Source organism: Arvicola amphibius, chromosome 3, assembly GCF_903992535.2.
Source record: "Arvicola amphibius chromosome 3, mArvAmp1.2, whole genome shotgun sequence".
In the NCBI taxonomy this organism is placed as follows: Eukaryota; Metazoa; Chordata; class Mammalia; order Rodentia; family Cricetidae; genus Arvicola; species Arvicola amphibius.
The window spans coordinates 128,160,004-128,183,730 of NC_052049.1; the positions used below are offsets into that span (position 1 = coordinate 128,160,004).

The 23,727-nt window shown below is 35.5% G+C and overlaps 1 protein-coding gene across 5 annotated transcripts in view; it reads left to right on the forward strand.

Moving 5' to 3' along the window:
• Myo9a (myosin IXA) overlaps positions 1-23,727 on the forward strand; it is a 188,958-nt gene that overhangs the window by 49,697 nt on the left and 115,534 nt on the right. For all 5 annotated transcript variants that reach the window (XM_038322373.1, XM_038322376.1, XM_038322375.1 and 2 more), the window contains exons 6-10: positions 500-556; positions 7,535-7,632; positions 12,749-12,875; positions 15,291-15,380; positions 19,583-19,699. In XM_038322373.1, the coding sequence (XP_038178301.1) occupies positions 500-556; positions 7,535-7,632; positions 12,749-12,875; positions 15,291-15,380; positions 19,583-19,699 (489 nt within the window). The remainder of the gene's footprint in view (positions 1-499; positions 557-7,534; positions 7,633-12,748; positions 12,876-15,290; positions 15,381-19,582; positions 19,700-23,727) is intronic.

The following is a 23,727-nucleotide window of genomic DNA, read 5'->3' on the forward strand; positions in this document are numbered from 1 at the left end:
TTAAAACTTTATATTAATAGAAACCATCTTAACTTTGTTTTACTAGATCAAGAACTTAGAAGTTACATCACTTTCTGTTTGAATGCTAGAAAATTTTACTGTACAAAATTAAATATATTTTTAAAAATTACAAATTCAGCTCTTGTGATTATTTTCTTTAAACAGGTGATAACCACTTATATGCGATAATTTTTACTGACTCAGAATTTTATAGTCCTGAGTCTTTGTGGCTATGGCATACATAATGTCAGTACTTACAGGATAAGGAACTCAGTGGTTAATACAAATATCAGACATGTATAAATTGAATAAAGTAATATATGATATCCTGTAATCTGAATATTTATTTTATTTTTATTAGTGTATGTTGCCATGCAAAATAACTGTTCTTTGGATAATAAGTAGTCTTGCTTTCTGAATACTGCATTTCAGAGATCATTATAAGAAGTATAATTTCCTCCTAATAACCTCTACCTAACTAATGTGCCTTAACTTTCAGATAACAAAGAAACCCCTCAGACAGAGCTGGGATGATTATTGCTATGATTCTGAGCCGGTCAGTACAAGTACCTAAATATGTTTTGTTCCTGCTAAAGGGACTTCACATCGCTCATTTCCATCCATCTTGATCAGTCAGCATGAAGATGAGCTGATGTGCCAAGAGGGCTAGGAAAGAGGATCACTAGTTTTTAGTTACTTTGAATGGTTGATCTGTATGTAAAAGTTTGTTGCTTATAGACCAATTTACTGTTTTTGTATATTAAGCCTAATGTTTAATCTTTATTTAACATTCATGTTCACAAACAGTAATTGATTACACCTGTGGTTGCCTAGCACTGGAGCAGCTCTTTAATGCTAGTATTTTTTTTCCTTTGAGGTTTTTATTGTTCTGTTTGGGTGCAGTGTGGCTGTTATCCACACTCTGTGCCATTTTACTTCATCTCTAGCTTGATTCTTGTTTTTTGTTTTGTTTTGTTCTGTTTTATGAGACAGGGTATCTCTGGTGCATGTCCTGGAATTAGTTCTGTATACCATGCTGTCCTCAAACTCACAGAGATCCACCTGCCTCTGCCTCCCGAGTGCTGGGATCAAATGTGTACACTACCACCACCCAACTGATATTTATTTTTTAAAATTAATTTTTAGGGAGCTATAGAGATAGCTTAGTGGTTCAAATTGCTTGCTGCTTTTCCAGAGTATGGGAATTTGTTTCCTAGCACCCAATGTGGCTTACAAATTGTAGCTCCAGGTAATGTAGTGCCAGTTCTGAGTGCACACATCCACATGTATATGCACATATGAGCAAAATAAAAATTACTCTTTAGGAGCTACAGAGATAACTCATGGGAGGAAATGCTTCTTGCAGAAGACTGAACACTTGAGTTCAGATTCTTAGTACCCATATAAAAACTGTGTGTGGTGTAGGTGAGGTGTTTAAAAACAGATTTCAGGTGCTCTCTGGCTAAATAGTCTAGCTTAAACAGTTAAGTTCTAAGTTCAGTGAGAGCCCCTGTCGCAAATATATAAGGTAGAAGATGATAGGGATGACAGCTGATGTAATATGATCTCCATGTGTAAATATATGTTCCCTGTATTGAGTCTTAATATTTTTCATATAATGAATCTCTTGTACAAATATTAAAAACCCAGAGACAGATATTAGGGTTCAAGCTGAAGATAAGAGAAGTAAAGTGGCCAGGCAGTAGCTCTAATCTCTACCTTAGATTGAAATGGGCAATCCTGCCTCTGTGAATCCTCAGACTGAGACTGAAAATGAGACCTCTCTTCCCTTCTAAAATTCCTCTCTAATATTGTTATTAAAGGCAATCATGACCACTGCCTTGCCTGTATGGTTGGCTAGTATGGCTGTTTTGCCCTCAGGCAAGGCTCTATTTATTAAAACATAAATAATATAGATCTTCAGGCAATCTTTATATATTAAACCCATTTTATTTCTCCTTTTTTTGTCTAAAATAAAGGCTGTAGATAATATAAGAAAAACAATATACAATGTGTAAAATAACTATACAATATATAGGCAATAAATACATCAATGTCTAGTCCATTTGCATTTGACAAATTCAGAGAAAATAATCCCTATCTATCCTATCTTAATGAGTCCAAAAGGTTGTTCACTTTCTAAATTTGTATTATCAAATTATCTTTTAATGTCTGTCAGCCTTTTACACTTTACACCTCTTTAGGGAGTTTTTTTTTTTCTGAGTCTTGTAAACAAGAAAAACTATAGCTATAACTTTTTAACCTTCAACCTCCTCAGAAACCCAAGAAGGAAATATTAGCAGAGTAAATAGGAAGTGTGAATTAAACGACTTCCAAAAATGTGAGAAATGACAGAAACAGCTGCCTGCCTGGACAGCCAAACAAAGTTCCTCTGCAATGATGGGGCTTCTGTCTTCAGCCTCAAGGCCTAGAATACTTGGCAGACTTTTCTGTGAAGCAGGATTTTTGAAGGTCTGTTCCACCTTGTCTTGATAAGGTGTGGCAGTTATTCTCCAATTAGGAAAGCATATTGTTAGCATTCGAGGTAATGGCATTTTCTTGCCCATTGGCTTACATTTGCCAAAAAGAAAGCAAACTCTTTGTGGAATTGCCTTGATGCCCATCTTATTCTCTGAAGTAGATTGATGCTGCCAGGAGCAGACGTCTCATTGTCATAAAATTAAAACATATGTTATTAAAACATCTTAATGCCATATTCTGTAGATCTCTGAAGTGTTTGAAGATGACATATCTATCTAAAAATATATATCTGGGGCTGGAGGGATAGTTAAGAAGTTAAGAGCACTGGCTGTTTTCCCAGAGGTCCTGAGTTTAATTCCCAACAACCACATGGTGGCCCGTAGCCTTCGATAATGAGATCTAGTGCCCTCTTCTGGCCTTCAGGTGTACATGTATACATAATAAATAAATACTTTAAAAATATATATCTGTTTGACCATGTAAACATATTTAATATGACTACAAGTTTAATTGTAATAGGTGACTAATTACTAATGTGCATTTTCTTATTATCCTAAACAGTTTGTAATAATAACGTTCAAGAATTAGAAATTTGTATTAAATTGTTAAATGAGCTGTATAGGTACAAAACCTTAAACAAGATTAGAAACCTATATATAGAATGTTTTAACAAGATTAATCTCAAAATTGCATCAATATATAAAGTTTGTATGCAATATACAAAAGTCCACTCCATTATAAAATATTTAAAACCAGTAGTTGCTTTTTAAAGGTAGATTCAATAACTTTTTTGTGTGTGGTTTTTTCAAGACATGGTTTCTCTGTAGCTTTGGAGCCTGTCCTGGAACTAGCTCTTGTAGATCAGGATGGCCTCGAACTCACAGAGGTCCACCTGTCTCTGCCTCCTGAGCGCTGGGATTAAAGCGTGTGCCACCACTGCCCAACTTTCAATAATATAACTTTTTATCTTATATATCTATATCGTCCCCTTTTTATTTTATGAGTAGATCAATAATTTATCCTATTGTTTCTATATCTTTTTTCTTTTCCAACCAAGTAGCTGATCATTACCAATGGCAGTTTGAACCAGTCACTCTAAACAATGACAAATACCCATAATCCAATGAAAGACCAAAAACCACCCATACCACCTCTTGGGAATATAGGCATTGTATTCTTAAATTTACTTCCTATTGTCTGTGGCCATTGACATCTTTAGAGGATCCTGAAAAGAAAAATTTGGGTTACTTGTCAAGTCCTGGGAGATGTAGTTCTATCATTTGTTGTCCAGTCTCTGTGTAATGGTGAAGCAGAGGGCTTTACTCAAGTCCTGGTGAGAGAAGTCTGTGAGGCTGGACCATCTCAGCTAGCCACCTGCAAATTGTTCTGAGCAGTTTGTAGTTCAAAGCCAAAAATTGGTGTTTTTCACCATAGTGGTATTATTATCAGAGTCCTGAAAGAATTACCGTTTTGGGGTCCCATCCTCTATTAGGAGACATTTAAGGTATCTGTTAGATGGGCTCATGGTTCACTGCAGAAAACTGATAGAGACTCAAACCTAAAACCATGTACAGTAAGGTAGATGAAACCTTTTTCTATAATTAGTATTCTGTATGACCATTAATATCATGACAAAAAGTTTAATATATATATGTATATATATACATACATATATATACATACATATATATATATATATATATATATTAACCTTAAAAATTTTGAGATGAGACCTGTTGGTGGTGGTGCACGCCTTTAATCCCAGCACTCTGTCTCGAAAAACAACAACAAAAAAACCAAACCTGAGATGATGTTTATATCTTTTTTTTTTTAAATTTATTTATTTATTTATTGTGTACACAGTGTTCAGCCTCCTTGTATGCCTGCAGGGCAGAAAAGGGCACCAGATCTCATTATAGATGGTTGTGAGCTACCATGTGGTTGCTGGGAATTGAACTCATGACCTCCAGAAGATCAGCCAGTGCTCTTAACCTCTGAGCCATCTCTCTAGCCCTGATATTTATATCTTAAGAAAAGCTATTAAAGAGTCAATATAGAACCAAAGAATTATGAGATTAGTGGCAATAAAATAGTTGATTTTCTTCTGTCCCATATCAGGTGGCTTTTCTGACATGACACAGAGCTTTTGAATTTTACTTGAATAAGCATGCTTGGATTTAGAGAAGGAGAGACCCACACTCCAACTCCAAAACCGGCTTTAATCTTTAACTGGACTGGGACTTCAAAAAGACCATTTTACATTATATGTCTGTAAAGAACAGCAGAAACAAACATTTGAGAAGATTTATGAAATTTTATTCTATTGGATATGTGATATACTAATAGTCCAATTCATTCTTTTTCTTGGTACTTTCTTTCTGGATGATTTGTTCTTTTTCTTTAGATGTCTCATTTGTCCAGTGGTCTTTAAATTCCTTAGCTGGATGCCTTTGTTCTCCTGAAAAGACAGAAACAAACTCTTTCCCAACCTTAATTCTGGGGATATTCTCTTTTGGCAAGTTATATCTGATAAAATGAAAAGCATTTGTTAGTTTTATGGTTAGTTTAGATAAATCATTATATTTGATGAACTATCATCATCTCTTCTAATTATGAAGTGTCTCTTGTTCAGATTGAATCTTTATTAATTTTGATGGTATCCATAGCTTTTCTTCTTCCATGGACACAAAAAGCAAAGCCCTTTTCCCAACATAACACATGTCCCGGTTTCCATCTAAGGTCAGTGCATCTTTAAAATATACTGGCTAATTTAATCCTGTAGTTTTTTCTACTTTCCAACTGTTTCTCCATAACTGTTGCTTCTTCTCCCCACAGTTAGTAAAGCATTATGCAGTCTATTTCTGAGGGTCTTTATCATCTCTTTCTGTTTATTTAACATATTCTTTAGAGTGTGATTTGATCTTTCTGTAACTGCCTGGCTCATAGGATTGTGCTAGTATGCTTTATATTATAATCAAATAACAGCTTCATTTTTTTAGAGACATATGCTGGAGCATTGTCTGTCTTTATTTGTGCAGGTATACCATATGGTGGCCATAACTTCTAGCAAACGTGTGATTATCGAATCAGCCTTTTCTGAATTCAAAGCAATTGCTTATTGAAAGCCTGAATAGGTATCAGTGATGTGGTGTACATATTTTAGTTTTCCAAATTCTACCAAATAGAACACATCCATCTGCCAGATTTCATTCCTTTAAGTACCCTTTGGCTTACTTTGTGCAGGTAGTGTTGTTTGGTTGTATAAAGAACAGGTAGGACATTGCCTATAATTTCTTTGTCTTGATGGAAAAGTCTTTCTTTCAATATTTGCTATTGACAAGATTTTTTTAAAGTGAAATTCTGAGGCTTTCAACACATTTCCAATCAATAATTGATTGATTTCTGCATTACCTTGTGCTAGCTGACCTGGCAGACCCTTATGGGATTGGATGTGTTTTATGTATATGGGATGATTCCTATTCCTGATTGTATCTTGTAACTGAATAAATAATAAGTTAATTCTGTATCATCTGGTATAAATTCAGCGGTTTCAGTTTTCAAAACTACCCTTTTTGCATATTACGATTCAGTAACTATGTTGAGATGTTCTTTAAAATTCTTTAGTACCACGAGAATAGCATATAATTCTGACTTTTGCGCAGTCATAAGGGCTTTGATCCACTTAAATATTCTGATTTGTAACCTGCCTTTCCTGATTTGCATCTATAAAGAATGTAGGGGCTCCAGATATTGGTGTTTCCCATACAATGAGAGGAAGAATCCAGCTAGTTCTCTCAATAAGTTGAATTCTCTTGCTTTATGATATTTGTTATTAATCTCTCCCAAAAAATTGCTTCAAGCTCTTTGCCAAGGTTCACTTCTGCCCTTAATTTATCAATTTCATCATTAGTAAAAGGTACTACAATTTCTGCTGGGTCTATTTCTGCTAATTAACACAGTCTCAATTTTCCCTTTAGAATCAACTCAGAGACCTTTTCCACTTTAGTTTTTAATTTTTATCCTGCTTATGTGATAAAAAAATCCATTCTAAGATAATATATTCCCTTTGCTTTAAAATTCCTGTGCTTAGAGACTAATATGACCAGAATGCAGTTAAGCTTCAGATCCTTCACCAAAGCCAATTCTCTCAGCATGAGCTGATAATTTCCTGGGACTATTTAAGTCCTTGTTATCTTCTAAGGTTTTGAACAAATTACTCAGTTCATTAGGTTTTATCTCAGTAGTGGGCTCTAGATAGGAAATGTCTCCTAGCAATCTTTGGAAGTCATTAAGAGTCTGGATTTCTCTGTAGCTTTTGGAGCCTGTCCTGGAACTCGCTCTTGTAGACTAGGCTGGCTTTGAACTCACAGAGATCCTCTTGCCTCTGCCTCCTGAGTGCGGGGATTAAAGGCATGCACTACCCTGCTCATGATGTGTATTTTTTGAAGGGTCTTCAATTTTGGCATAATTTGTTTATTTCGGTTGATCACTATTATGTGTGTATTTATTTAAATGTTTTTGCTACTCTAGCTTTCCTTCATATACCTACTGTAACACCAACTGGTTTGTACTATATACATCGAGGTTTCACTTCTCAACTGTTTACTGTCTGTTATCTCTTTTTGTTTGTGTATTTGTATGCTTTTCATTCAAGGCTTTACATAAAATAGGCACCTGTTAAAAATTTGAATAAATTAACATCTGTGTATGGACTTGAGCTCTCTTCTATGTTTTAAATCTCTGAAACTCTTTAGTGCTATTAAAAATCAAACTTGGTATCCATATATTTTATAAATGCTACTAACTCTCCACCATTTTGAGATCCCGTGCCGGTGATTGTTAAGGGTAGAAAAAAAGGTACTATTAATATTTGGTAGATATATTTACTTTGCTTATCTGTACTCATATAAGAGGCTTAATGAGCCTGACTGTGTATAAATATTCTACTAGTTCTAATCATTTACACAGGAACCTACTTAAATTAATGAATGGCTCACATTGTTTTTAAATAGGTCATCTTGATATACTTTCTCCCATCTCTTGTCTTAAGTAGGATTGCTTCACAGTGGAGGGAGAAGATTTGAGGCATGATTTTGAACGCTTACAATTGGCCATGGAAATGGTAGGATTTCTCCCCAAGACACGAAGACAGTGAGTTTTAAAATTTTTATTCATTTACTATAGTTTTGTATTTCAGGTATAAAATAAAGCATGATGTGTCTTTGAGAAATTTCTCTTAGTTATTTTAAAGACATTTTTATTCTTTGGCAATTTCATACATATATACGATATATCTTTATCCCATCTATCTTCAGCTTTCTCCTATTCCTTTTCTTTCTTCTGTAACTCACTGAATAGAATTTGTGTTGCTTGCATAAGCATGGAACCTACCTGCAGCCATTCCATGAAGAAAAAAAAAGACTTCTATTTTTTCTAATCATTATGTAAAATATAACATTCCATGCATATTTACATGTGTGTTGCTGTATTAAAAATATAAAAATTTTTATCTGTGGATGTAGCTCTGTGGTAGAATACTTATTTTGTATACATAAGACTATAGACTCAATCCCTAACAACAATATTGTCAACAAACAAACAAAAAGCAAACCAAACTAACCACAGAACTTCTTTACATGTTAATATAAACAGAATGGAAACATAAAAATATTTTAATAGGGCTGATGAAGATGGCTAATCGAATGAAATGCTTGCTGTCCAAAAATGAGGGCTAGAGTTCAGATCCTCAGAACCCACATCAGGAAAACCTGGTGAGCATGATGGCCTCCCTATGATCCCAGTGAATAGGAAGCAAAGATAGGAAATCTCTGTAGCTAAGATGGAAAACATGACAAGCTCTGGTTCAGCAATAGACTTTACCTCAATATATGCCTCAAGGTGCAGAGAAATAAGAAAGGACATCTGTGAACTGGAGTGATGGTTCAGAGGTTAATAACATTGGCTGCTCCTCCAAATGAGCCGGTTCAATTCCCAATACCCATAAGTAGGGCTCCTCACCATCATTTGTAACTCCAGTTCCAGGAGATTTGCTGCCCTCTTTTGACCTTTGCAGGCACCACATGAATGTTGAATAGACATGCTTGTAAAATACTCATACACATAAAATAATAAAAAGTTGAAATTAAAATTTAGATAAAAGATAACTGATATTTAACTTGGCCTCTACATGCATTCACTCACATGCATGTACCCTCTATGTGTTCACCCTCATACGTGCATTAACAGATCAGCAACATACATAAACCAAAAACATTTGTTTTAGAAAATGAAGTAATTTATGTTTCAGTAAAGTATTTAAAAATAAAAATACAACCTTGTCTCTTCCCAGAGGAATGTTTTTGTTGTTGTTGTTGTTGTTGTTTTAGATACATGGTTTCTCCGTGTAGTCCTGTCTGTCCTGAGCTCTCTCTGTAGATCAGGCTGGCCACAATCTCACAGAGAGCCACCTGCCTCTACCTCCTGAGTACTGGGATTAAAGGTGTGCACCACCACCATCTGACTGCCGTAGCAATATTTTTTCTTTTCCTTTCCTTTCTTTTCTTCTCCTTCCTTCCCTCCCTCCCTCCCCCCCTCCCTCCCTCCCTCCTTCCCTACCTCCCTCCCTTCTTTCCTTTTTGTTTTTCGGGACAGGGTTTCTTTGTGTAGCCTTAGCTGTTCTGGAACTCACTCTGTAGACCAGGCTGGCCTTGAACTCAGAGATTCGCCTGTCTCTGCCTCTGAGTGCTGGGATTAAAGAAGTGTGCAACCACCACCCAGCAGGAATGTTTTTTCATAACTTTTATCTGTTCAGTTTTGGAGGCAGGGTCTTTATATCATGTATTGTTCAGACTGGTGTAAGGGCCTTAGCCTCCAAAGTAACTCAAACTACGAACACACACTTTTGAATATAGCTGTTTTTATAATTGTGTCTGTGGGATTCATGTTGAAGATAATGTCATATTTGGTTGTGTAATGAATGAATAATCTCTTGAGTTATGAGTTTCTATAAGGAGAACGTTAGCTTGACCTGTTTTTCTGTGTATTTGTATGCCTCTTGAATTTTAAAATTCTCTTCTGGATTCCTTTTGTTAGAAGTTAGTTAAAACCAAACAATAAAATCTATAAATATGCAAACATACTTACTGCAATACACTGAAGGTCAGTATAGGAGAAAACCTCCCTTGGTTTCTGTTATCTCTTCCCTCAGGGTCATTTACATAGTGCATATGATCCTGAGTGGATGACATATAAACTGAATGAAGTATGAGAATATGTCCTGAGTAAGTGACCCTAATGCTAAAAGCTGAATTCTGGCTTGGTGGTGGTGGCACATGCCTTTAATCCTAGCACACAGGAAGCGAACGTAGGTGTATCTCTAAATTCAAGGCCAACCTGGTCAACAGATTGAGTTCCAGGACAGCCAGGGCAATACAGAGAAAAAAACAAAACAACAACAAAAAAGATGAATTCGAAATGATCTGAAATTTAAAATATCTTGAATATTGACACATGCTCAAACTTCTTCAGACTTTGGAGCATTTGGGATTTTTAGATTAGGAGTACAAAACAAAGTCATGGACCTATTCTACAGTCTGAAAAATTCCAAAACATTAAACATTTCTTGTCACGATAATTTTGAGTGAAGTGTACTCTCTATATTAAATACCAGTGAAATGGAAGTTTTGGCAATATAGTGCTTATTTTTAATGTGTTAAAGCGATTATTCGGTATGACTGAATCCCATATTGTAAAATTTAGGAAGCAGTAAGTATTAGTGTGAGCCTTCCCTGTCTTTTATCTTCTTTTCAGATATTCCTTCACAGAAAAAAAATTTTAACTCCGTGGGTCATATTTCTAATTTTTTATTGCATAGTACTTTGAATATTAAATAATTTTCCATCTGAAATTACTTTTATCTTTTTTCCGCTCATTCAGAAAATTGTGTTGTTTTGGATAGAGAATATATTGTGTGTACCGCTACTTCCCTTTCTTGTGCCCTCAGTTATCTCAGCTAATAAATTGTAGGATTCTTTCTTATTTCCTATAATATGCTTTAGAATTGCTTTCCATAACTGTGTAGTCATCCTTAAATTTTGGCAGTGTTGAAAGTTTTTTTTTTACAATTTTTTTATAGATAGGCATATGCTATGTAGCTCTGCTATGTGGGCTCTCTGATCTTCCTTTCTTAGACTAATGAGTGCTGGGATTTGCCACCATACACAACAAAATCTGTTTTAAGAACTGTTAATGTCCTGCCTTTATTAAATGAAAAAAATTGTCTGTTATGCTGTTTCTGCATTCTATATTTTAAGATACCTACTTTTTAGTTATTTGTGTTATCTTTTAATGTAAAATTATAAACATTTTAAGACTCAAGATTCCAACTGGCATGGTAGCATAGACTTTTAATCTTCAGCGTACTGGAGGCAGAGGGAGGTTGATCTCTGTCACTTCCAGGACAAACAGGGTAATATAGAGAGACTCCATTCTCAAAAAACAGAAAAAAAAAATCATGACTCCTGTTATTTTAAAATCTTTTAAATCCTGACTTATCACATTAGGTTATTTTTAAGGTATTATTGCTTAAGAGTTGTATGATGTATTTTTGAGAACATTAATGTGCCAATTTTTGAAACAGATATGAAAAGTGGGTCATATATTTGTGTTAATTATTGACTTCTATATTTTATGATGTTTAAGAGATTCTGAGTTTATTTTTTATATCTTAGAATACTTTTATGAATTATTCCTTTGGGATTGCCTTGTATTTTCTAATTTTAAATTACTTGAAAAAGAACACTTGTGAATTAGATGCTGATTAAATACCTCTTAAAGTATATTTGGTTCTGGGCTGGAGAGATGGCTCAGCGGTAAAGAATATTGCCTGCTCTTCCAGAGGTTCTGAGTTCAATTCCCAGCAACCACATGGTGGCACACAACCATCTGTAATAGGGTCTGGTGTCCTCTTCTGGCCTGCAGGCATACACACAGACAGAATATTGTGTACATAGTAAATAAATAAATATTTTAAAAAGTATATTTGGTTCTGAATAACTATATTTTAATTAGAATATTTTATAATTTTGCAAAGTCAAATTTCAGCTATTACAAATTTTTAATTATAATTTAATTATAAATATTTAATTTAAATTTAAGAAGACACATGGTTAAGTTTTAACAATGGGTTAGATTTATTCTGAGGAAGTAGTAAGTCAATAGGCATATGGATATGTACATTTAGGATTTAAAAATATTTTATTTTTAATCACATGTATATGTCTATGTGTGGGTTTGTACTCATTAGTGCAGTATTCATGGAGGCCAGAAGAGGGTGACTGATGCCTTGGAGCTGGAGTTGCAGGCTTTTGTTAGACATCTGGCCATGTGATGTGAGTGCTGGGAACTGAATTTGTGTCTTCTTCAAGAGTAGTTGGCGGTCTTAACTGGTGAACTAGCCATCTTTCCAGCCCCTCTTGAGGGCTTTAAAAAGGTGTGTGTACACATTCATTTATGTGTATGCTTCTTTGTGAGTACAAATGCACATGTTTGCGTGGGTGGGTGTGCAGGGAGACTAGAAGAGGGCATTGGGATCCTTGGGACCCGGAGTTATGGGCATTTGTAAGAAGCCTGGCTTGTTATGTGGGTGCTGTGTTTAAACTCAGATTCCCATGATTCTACAACAACCACTTAATAACCACTGAAGTAGTAGAATGTTCAGCTGTGTTAAATGTCTGAAATAGCAGATAAGTTAGGGCATGTTTTTTTCTCAGCTAATTGGAAGTAGTTCTTAGTTGAAGCAGATGTTAAATGATAGTGAATACAAATAGCAAAGTGCCGACAAGGAGTTTGAGTTAGTATTTTATTAAACTTTTTTGTAAAGAGAAAGAGAACATGTTGAATTTAGGGTGATTTATTTAAAAGAAGAGAAATAAACAGTATTTTGATTAAAAAAAAGTTCTTCAAGATCCAAGTAAGAGGTAGGAAATGAAGACAGTACAACTCCGGAAATCAACTGGAGTTGATGGTATATAGTGTACAAGTGGAGATAAATTAGTTTTGTTTTATGCCATATGTTGTATGTGAATGTTACATGTTAATAATTTATTAACTGACATAGTTAATCATTAAAGTTTAGTTAAAGTTACCATTCTTTTGTGAAGATGAAAATACTTCATAATTTATACTGGTGAATTTGTTTTGGATTTGGAGTAAAATGAGCTTTGATAATGTATCTAGCAAACTTTAATCTGTGCTTTTATTTTCATAGGATTTTCTCTCTGCTCTCAGCAATACTACATTTGGGTAATATCGCCTATAAAAAGAAGACCTATCGGGATGACTCTATTGACATCTGTAATCCTGAAGTGCTGCCTATTGTCTCAGAATTATTAGAAGTGAGTCATTTATTCTCAGTCCTTATTTTAGATAATTGGTAACTTCTTATTTTTAATTTATATGTTCTTTATTACTTGTAAGTGGGTATATTTAGTTAAAATGATTTCATTCGATACTATTTTAAGATAGTGTTTTCAGAAGTTGAAATTCCTCCTGGATCCCTGCCTTACTTTACTTGTGAGTGTGCCAAGATCATTAGGTGTAATGTTTTCTCCCTTGCCTTCACTTCCCCTCAACACATGTATTCCTTCAGTTTGTTGACTAGGATGAATATTTCCACTCTAGGTTGTTTAAGGGTTATGTTAATGTTTCTCTTTCTAACTTGAGGTTTCTCCTTCCTTCTCTCCCTCCCCGTCCCTCTTTTTCCCCTTACCCCTTCCTCCCTCCCCTTCCTTCTTTCTTTCCTGAAACAGGATTTGTGGGTTTTTTGTTTTTGTTTTATTTTTGTTTGTTTGTTTGTTTTGGTTTTTCGAGACAGGGTTTCTCTGTAGCTCTGGAGCCTGTCCTGGAACTAGCTCTTGTAGATCGGCTGGCCTCCAGAGATCTGCCTGCCTCTGCCTCCCAAGTGCTGGGATTAAAGGCCTACGCTACCACCGCCCGGCTCTGAAGATTTATAATTTTAAAGGTCATAGACTTGATTTCAATCAGGCATTTCAGATATTTTAATCAAACATTTAATATTATGATAAATTAGGACATTGTGCCTGGGGTCCTATTTTAAACTCAGACATAAATAACAGGGATTCTAGTCTTAACTAGTATTCATTTGTCAGAGGTTAGTTAAGAGAGGTTCAGGGAAATTAAAAGAGAAATTCAGGGATTTGGAATGTCTCAGCTGGTAAAATGTCTGTTTTATCTGAGTTTGGACCCACACACTCAAATAAAAACTGGTCTTGTGCACCTGTAATTCAAGTACTGGGAGGGGAGAGTGAGAGAAGGATGTCAGGAAAGGCAATACCCTAGCTTACTGGTCAGTCAGTATAGCCAGTCGGTGAGGTCTGGTTCCGTTGACAGACCCAGTTTGAAAAAGTAAGATGAAATCAGGCATGGCGGCCATTCCTTAAATCTCAGCACTCAGAAGAGGCAGATTGATGTCTAAGTTCTAGGTCAGCTTGGTCTACACAGTCAGTTCTAGGACAACCAGGGCTACACAGATCTTGTTTTAGAAAACAAAAGAAGAGCCGGGCGGTGGTGGTGCACGCCTTTAATCCCAGCACTCGGGAGGCAGAGGCTGGAGGATCTCTGAGTTCAAGGCCAGCCTGGTCTACAAGAGCTAGCTCCAGGATAGGCTCTAGAAACTACAGGGAAACCCTGTCTCGAAAAACAAAAAAAAAAAAAAAAAAAAAAAAAAAAGAAGATCACGAAAATAAACAAATACCTGACATTGAGTTCTGCTTTTCACAGTGCCTATATACATGCACACACATACACAGAGCGCACATACAGATGCATATAACAGTTTTATTTGTATTGAAAATCCTTTTATGTGTATTAGTGTTTTACTTACATGTATGTATGTACGTCATGTGTGTACCTGGTGCCCACAAAGGTTACAAGAGGATGTAACTTTCTCTGGAACTGGAATTACACATGGGTGTTCAGAACTGAAACAAGGTCTTCTGTAAGAGCAAGTGTTTTTAACCATTTATTAGTCTCCATTTTTCTTTTGAAAAGAAAATAATTCAGTCAGCTGTTGATGGTGTATGCCTGGAACCTCAGTACTCACAAGGTTGAGGAGAAGGTTCACCGTGAGTTTGAAGCCAGCCTGGGCTACAGAGTGAGACCGTGTTACAAATAAATGTAATATTGTTTACTTCTGGGATGGGAGTAAATGCAAAGTAGTACCTTTATCTGAAAGTTTAATATGCATGTATAAAAATAAATGTAGAGCAAAAGTACTCTTTAGGAGTCTTAGATTCTAGGAGTGCTTTCATCCTTTGTCCATAGCCTTATCTTTAGATTGTAAAATCTGGAGAATGAGTGTGCCAGATTTAGATTCATGTCTCTGTTTCTAGACGTGTGTGTGTGTGTGTGTGTAAGAGAGAGAGAGAGAGAGAGAGAGAGAGAGAGAGAGAGAGAGAGAGAGAGAGAGAGAGAGAGAGAGAGACGTGGTGAGAACCCATGACCTTTTTTATGCTAGGCAAGCTCTCTAGAGTTAAACGTTTCACTTGGAAGCATACTTTGAGAAGAAACCATTTGTTGCTTTTTTCTTCTATTTTAGGTGGAAGAATTATCGTTTGTTGTATGCTTAAATTCCATTTTAGCCATTATTAAGATTGTGTATGTTTCTTTGCATTTCTTTATATTCACTGTATATTCCTAGCATTACATTTTTTCTCTAGTTAGCTTTTCAGTGTAATAATTGAGTCTCTGTCATAAATCTTGCATATTGAATTTACCTTTCTACTTTATAGGTTAAAGAAGAGATGCTCTTTGAAGCATTAGTTACAAGGAAGACGGTGACAGTGGGAGAAAAACTTATTTTACCATATAAGCTGGCAGAGGTATGGTTTTCTGGGGCATCAGTACTTTGAATACTCTAAAATATAGAGTTTGTAGTTTTTTTCTTTTTCTTTTCCCTTTTTTATGTAATGAAAATGACATTAGGCATAAAGGTATTAGCGTACTTTTGTGAAAAAAACTTTTCTGTAGGTTTGGAAACTTAAAATTCAATGTGTTTTTTTTATCTATCTATCTATCTATCTATCTATCTATCTATCTATCTATCTATCTATCTATCTATCTAAATATGAAAATATAGCCAGGCACACGCCTTTAATCCTAGCACTCGGGACATAGAGGCAGGTGGATCTCTGAGTTTGAGGCCAGCCTGGTCTACAGAACCAGTTCCAGGATAGCTAGGGCTGGTTACATAGAGAAACCCTGTATTGAACTCCCCTTCCCAATTAAAATATAACAAAATATAATAAGATAAAACAAAATTATCATGTCGAAGTTGGACACAACAAGCTAGCAGAAGGAAAAGAACCCAAGAGAAGCATAGAAGTCAAAGACCCATTTGTTTGCATACTCAAGAATTCCATAAAAACACCAAGCTGAAAGCCATAGAGGACCTGGTGTAGACCTGTGCAAGCCCTACAAGTGCTGTTTCAGTCTCTGTGAGTTCATATGCGTTTTACTAACGTTTATTTAGAGGGCATTGTTGTTTTGGTGTCTTCCATCTCCTCTGACTCTTGCACTATACCTCCTCTTCTAAGTGGTTTCCTGAGCTCTGAGAGGAGTATTTGATGGAGATATCCCATTTAGGGCTGGGTGTTCCAAGGCCTCTCATTCTGCTTAATGTTGGCTGTGAGTTTCTTTATTTGTTTATGTTTGCTGCTGGAGGAAGCTCTGATGATGGCTGAACAAGGTACTGATCTATAAGTAAAACAGAATATCATTAGGAGTCACTTTCTCAGTTTGGTTTTTGTTGATTTGGTTTTTGAAACAGTTTCTTTGTGTTCTGGAACTTGTTTTGTAAACCAGGCTTGCCTTGAATTCATTGAGATCTGCCTGTCTCTGTCTCCTGAGTGCTGGGATTAAAGGCGTGAGTCCTAACTGCCCACCTTGTTTGTTTATTTTAGATCAGTGTATTTGATTTTACCCTAGATTCCTGGACACTCTGCTCTCTGGTTTTTGGTCGCCCAAGTAGGGTCAGGGATAGGTTCTATCTTGTGGAGTAGGCGTTAAGTCAAATTAGACATTGGTTGGTTTCTTCCACAAGCTTTGTGCCACCATTTCCGTATCATATCTTGCAGGCATGATAACATTGTAGATCAACGGGTTTGTAGCTGACTTGGTGTTTACATTGCTGCTTTGGTAATGTGCAGGTTACCTTCTTGTACCAGAAACTCAGAGTGGTTTTAAATAGTAGGCTTTCATTTTTCTTCAAGGATCTTAAAAAAAACAACAAAATAAAACACCTTATTAATTTGTATGGGTGTTTTGTGTGTGTGTATATTTTTGTACCAAATGTATATAGATACCATGGAGGCAATAGTTAGAGACACTTTTGAGCTGCCATGTCGGTACACAGTGTATAGAAGGATTATTCCACAACATTTTTTGTCTAAATAAAAAGGACAAAGAATGCTTTTGTGTCCTTGTTCTGAATGCACATAAACTTTTAAGATTTATTTATTTATTAAGTATATAGTGTTTTTCCTGCATGCATACCTGCAGGCCAGAATCAAGCACCAGATCTCATTACAGATAGTTGTGAGCCACCATGAGGTTGCTGGGAGTTGAGCTCAGGACCTTTGGAAGAGCAGGCAATGCTCATAACCACTGAGCCATCTCTCCAGCCCCAAATACATAAACTTTTAAAAGTAGCATACAAGTATGGAATATGTGGTGTGCCCAAGTCAGTTAAAGTTTTTTTTTTAACAAGTAAAATATATATGTTATGTGTCTTGTAGCTTTATTTTTTTATGTTTGAAGTCAGAATTTTCACCAGGTCTTCCCTGATAAAACTTGGTCCATATTAACCCAGAACAATTCCATAGCTTCTCATGTCCTATAGGAATAAAAGCATGACCTCTCTGAATCTGAATGCGTAAAGAGAGTTAGGAGAGACAGGAGTCAACTAATCCCAAAATAACTCCAAAAGATTATTTCAAGATTATTCTTTATTGTAAAGTGAAAGAACAGGAATGGGAAGTCCAACCTCAAGGTTTGGAGTACCGGAATAAGAGAATGAGAGCTGGGCTGGCCTGTGGTTTTCTCGGGGTACCCAAAAACTCATGCCCCAACCTGGTCCAGACTCTTAAAGGTCTTTGGCTGGAGGAGGTTCCCCATCACTTCTCCCCCAAAGTAACCTATCTTTTTGACTTCCATTTTGAAGTGAAGACATTTAAAAAATGTCTAAAAATATATAGGTTGGTTTAATTCAGCAGTTTTTATCGTACAGTTTTTATAATGTGTCTTAGCAGCTGTTGTACCTTCATTAGTGATCAGACTTTTTTTTCCTGATGCCAGTTCCCAAATAACTGACAGAGAGACTTCATATTAATTATAAATGGTTGACCCGTAGCTTGGGTTTTTTACTAACTAGCTCTACCAACTTAAATTATTTATTTACATTTCTATTAATTTACATTCTGCCAGTGATGTTGCCTCTGTTATCTTGGAGCATGCTATTTCTTTTCATTTGCAGTTTATTTCTTAAGTACCATTAAGAGAGTATTAGATAAAAGGTCTCCAATTCCTTTTAATGAGGGTTTTCTAATTAAACCAAATCCACTTAGTATCTTTCTTTAGAACAGTTAAAAAATCAGCTAAGGAATGCAAGATAGCTCAAAAGGTGCAAGTACTTAACTGCCAGGCAGTGATATGTTCCCAGATAAATAAATATTTAAAAAGCAGCAATGGTATACCAACCCGGAATCTCATGATCTCTTAATAATAAATGTGTAGAGTACAAGCCTTTGCACCATGCCTGACTTGGAACATTTTTTTAATTATTGAAATTCATAAATAAGTTCATCTCTTGTGTTATGTGTTATATCTCCACTTTACAGATATCTAAGCTGTAGCCTAGTAATTCAAGTGTCTTGTGTGGTCCATATAGCTAGAATGAGTTCAGAAACAGAAATTGACTGGTAGTCTTCTCTTATTTCCTCACCACTTGAAAACAGAGATGTTAATATAAACAGTAAAACATTAGCATTTATATTCTTTTATGTGATAGGACTCAATCATTTTTTAAAAGTTTTTGTAAAGTGTTTCTTTTTCTCTCCCTCTCTTTTGGAGAGAGTTTGACTTTATGATTCATGCTGGTTCGAACTCGTGACAGTATGCCTGCTTCAGTTTCTTGAGTGCTGGAATTTACTGTTTTCTAAATGTGAATTTTCTTTAATCTATATCCTCTCCCACCTTTTTTTTCATATGTTCCCAATTTTGATACCTGGAATCTTTCAAAATTAATTTTTCATTTTGTTTTATTTTATTTCAGATTTTTTGATTCTATCAAGAAAATAGTGAAGTGAAATAAAATATAAATTTCATAATTGCCTAATTAAGAGATTACTACTATTTTTTGTTTTTTGTTTTTTTGTTTTTTTCGAGACAGGGTTTCTCAGTAGTTTTGGAGCCTGTCCTGGAACTCGCTTCATAGATCAGCCTGGCCTCAAACTCACAGAGATCAGCCTGCCGAGTGCTGGGATTAAAAGCGTGCACCACCGCTGCCTGGCTTGTTTCTGTTTCCTTGAATGAAACTGTTATATAGTACTGTGAATGACAAACTGAAGATAGCTAGTATAATGTCTATATTTTAAGAGTGAAAGAAGGATTCTACAAATTATAATGTCCTCTTTTGCTGTCAGGTTTTTTAACCTAGACTATTTTCTCCAATTATAACAGTTATAGTTATTTGTTTTCAGACTTCCCATTTTACCACCTTTGTTTGGGAGAAAATATGCCCCCATAAACAGTAAAAAAAATGCTTTGAATTGAGTGATTCATACATAGTTTTTGTTTCATGGAAATTTTTTTCTAGATTCCTGCGTTGGACTAAATTAGAGTACATACAGAAAACTTCAATTATAGGATATTTAAATTGACAATCTAGTTTTCTAATTCAGAATAGGTATTCCTTCTGAAATGAAAGCAAAAATATTCTTTGTTATTGTATCTTAGTGAAATTATAATCATTCCACTTTGCAATCTTAATTCGCTTTACACTCATAATTCTCTTTGTGTTTTTTAGGCTGTGACAGTGAGAAACTCCATGGCTAAATCTTTATATAGTGCTCTGTTTGACTGGATCGTGTTTCGTATTAATCATGCACTTCTAAATAGTAAAGATTTGGAACATGATACCAAGGTAAAGACCTATTGTATTATATTTTACCAGAAAACTTTTCAATAAACTGATGAGTATTTGAAATTTTAAGGAATAAAATTACATAGAGTCAAATCAGCTTTACTTCTGTTACTTATTTCCATATTCAGGTTAACTGTTCTGTGTGTCTTTCTACATCATTGCCCTATTTATTTACATGCTAAGTACCTTTATATACAAAGTTGATCTAAAAATATAAATAGAATCAAACTTTGTATTGTTCCAGTTTTGTTTTTTATATAAAAATGTCTTAAAATAGATTCCTATAAAATACATTTTCATCTAAGATTTTATAAAATATATCATTATATATTTTTAATAATTGTGTAATACTAGCTGAGCATGGTTGCATATACCTTAAACCCAATCCTTGGGAGGCAAAGCAAGTGGATCTCTGTGTGTTCGAGGCTAGCCCACTCACGTGACAGAATGAGTTCCAAAACCCCCCAAATTGTAATATTTAGTGTGATTTGAGTCTTAGATGGTCTCACTACAAGTAAATATTTTAGCTTCATCCTAAACAGTACTAAAATAAATACTTTTTTTTTTTTTTTGACAGAGTGCTATTGTATAGCCAGGTTGCTTTGAACTTGAGATCCTTCTATGCCTGACTGATAGGTTCTTGGGGTTAGAGGTAAACTCTACCATGTTGCAGTATAGATAGATATTCTTTTATTGACTTTTGTGTACTTCTCTGTTGGATAAATTTAGCTTGTTCTTCCTGGGTTTAAGGATGCTATCTGTTGCTCCCGAAAGGACTGTATACTTATTTTTCGTTTTTTTTTCTTGTTTGTTTGTTTTGTTTTTTGTTTTTCGAGATGGCTTCTCTGTCACTTTGGAGCCTGTCCTGGAACTAGCTCTTGTAGACCAGGCTGGCCTGGAACTCTCAGAGTTCTTTCTGTCTCTATCTACCAAGTGTTGGGATTAGAGGCTTGTGCCAGCACCACCTGGCAAGGACTGTATGCTTCTACCAATGAGCTGTAGTTTTTTTTCTCTGAACTTTTATCCATATTGTTTATTATCGGTATTTATATTTTCTAATATAAGAGAAATTATCTTCCTTTCCAGTTTTCGCCATTCTTTTTAGGAATGAAAGCCAAACATCTTGTCATGCTTTTCTTTTTTGTTTCCTTTTTTTTTTTCTTTTTTGATACAGCTTTCTCTGTGTCATTTTGGAGCCTGTCCTGGAACTAGCTTTTGTAGACCAGGCTGGCCTAGAACTCACAGAGATCCACCTGCCTCTGCCTCCCGAGTGCTGGGATTAAAGGCGTGCGCCACCACCGTCTGGTTCATGCTATAAGTTTTTATGCATTTAGTTTTGTCATTCTTTTATAATCTCTCATTTACGTATTTGCTTATGTAGAAAGGCTTGTTCTAGTTTGGGTTTATAAAATATTTAGTATTCTACTTTTAGAATTTGATTTTGTTTTCAAATTATATCTTTTTGTTTGCTTGGGTTTTTTTTTTTTTTTTTTTTTGACATGTTCTCTCTATATAACCTTGGATATTCTGGAACTTACTATGTAGGTGAGGCCACCCTCAAACCAACAGATCTACTTGCTTTTGCCTCCTGAGTCCTAGGAATAAAGGCATGTGCCATCATGCCCTGTCTTTTCTTGTTTGTTTTTTTAGGTTATGAAGTTTAGGCATAAGCTGACCATTTTTCTGCTTTCTCTTGAATGTTGTAATTATAGTTGTATGCTGCCATGCTCACCTCTGGACATTATTTTAATGTGACAGATTATATGTATATATAAAACTTTAATAATTTTAGATCCATTTTAATTTTTAATAAACATTACGCACCAATTTACTTACTGTGAAAAAGTTTCAATCTTTTTTGTTTAATCCTACTAACTCAATATAAAATTAATTTTTTTAAAAAAAATAATTTTTATTTTATGTGCATTAGTGTTTTGTTTACATGTATGTCTGTATGAGGGTGTCAGATCCCCTGAAAGTGGAATTACAGACAGTTGTGAGCTGCTTGTGGGTGTTGGGAATTGAACCTAGTTCCTCTGGAAGAACAGTCTCACCTGTCCCATAAAACTATTCTTACATTATATTTTATTTTTCACCTAATTCCATAACTTATAAAATTAAAATCTCAATCTTATTATTAAATTAACTTATTTGTGAAGAATATTATTTCATTTTCTTCCAAGTGACTAGATTTTTAGTGACCAAAATTGAATAATACCCTCTTGATACAGTTTTTTTTTCTTTTTTTTTTTTTAAACTTTATTTATTTATTTACTATGTATACAATATTCTGTCTGTGTGTATGCCTGCAGGCCAGAAGAGGGCACCAGACCCCATTACAGATGGTTGTAAGCCACCATGTGGTTGCTGGGAATTGAACTCAGGACCTTTGGAAGAGCAGGCAATGCTCTTAACCTCTGAGCCATCTCTCCAGCCCCTTGTTTTTGTTTTTCAAGACAGGGTTTCTCTCTGTTGCTTTGGAGCCAGTCCTGGAACTAGCTCTTGTAGACCAGGCTGGCCTCGAACTCACAGAGATCTGCCTGCCTCTGCCTCCCAAGTGTTGTGATTCAAGGCGTGTGCCACTACTGCCTGGCATGATAACAGTTTTCAAAACATCTTTTTGTACACCATATTAGTTTGCTTACTGCGTCTCAGCACCAGTGGAGGCATTTTATCAGTTAATCAAGAGTGTTATATCCCATGAGATTGAGTTTGGGGTTGTGGTGCATGCCTCTAAACCTAGCACTCAAGAGGCTAAAGTCGGAAGATTAGGATTTAGAGGTCAAGATCCATTTTTAGAGTTGGGGATAGGGAAGTGAGAAAGATAGAATGGTTCATTAGGTTTTATTTTTGTTGCTGTTATAACAAAATACCCGTCAAGAGTAACTTAAAGACACTATATTTTAATTACATTATGAGGGTACAGCCCTACACCTTGGGTAAGTAATTCTAGCAAGGGCTTGAGGTGGTTGATCACATCTTATCTGCAGAATGGAAGCAGAAAGAGATGGATTCTGGCGTTCAGCTCTCTCAGCCTGGGATACCTCCCCCATGTCCCTGTAACCCAGCCAGTGCAATAGAGCTGCCCACCGACATTAAAGGTGGATCTCCCCACCTCAGTTAAACTCTCTGGAAATGTCCTCACAGACATGGCCAGAAAGAGACCTTTCTCCTAGATTCTGTCAAGTTGTCAATGAATATTAGTAATCAAACTTGGTAACAGATATTAGAGTTGAATCTGAATGAATCATAGTAAGATATTACAAAGGTAATTTCTAGAAGTCAAAATTTAAGAAAGAGAACACTAAACATTTATGTCCTCTACTAAATAGCTAGGATTTGAGTGTTGTTGCAGAAGCGTCATGAGTTGATTTAGTGGTTTGTTCTTTTTTGGCGGGGAGGCAGCCTAGGGTGGTCCTTAATCATTTTTCAAACATTCATTCATGCTATCTATCTATCTATCTATCTATCTATCTATCTATCTATCTATCTATCTATCTATCTATCTATCTATCTATCTATCTATCTATCTATCTATCATTTTACAAAGTCTCCCTATGAATCCCATGGTGTCCTTGGCCTCACATTCCTCCTGCCTCTGCCTCTGGAGAACTTCTATCTGGAGGTCAGAGGACAGCTTCTGGGAGTCAGTTCTCCCATTCTACTAAGTGGATTTACTATTACTCAGCTAGAATTCAGGTCCGGTTTGACATCAAGTACCTTTACCTACTGAGCTATGTTGTATGCCCAGTACTGATAACAAAATTGTTTATTTGTGGTTTAGATCAAAGTAAGAAGAATTGCATCATGTTTTGTCATAACCAGAAGTAATTTTATTATGCTGATCTTTCACTTAGCTAACCTTTTTTGTTTTTACCTGTTGTTTCTGTTCCCTCATAGGACTTAAGATTTCTTGGTTTTCTCAAGATAATAGTTCACTCACCCTGTACTTTGTATATTTTGATACCGTAGTGCAGACATTATATGTTTAAATTTGTATTATTAAAAGAAATACTTACAATGAAAAG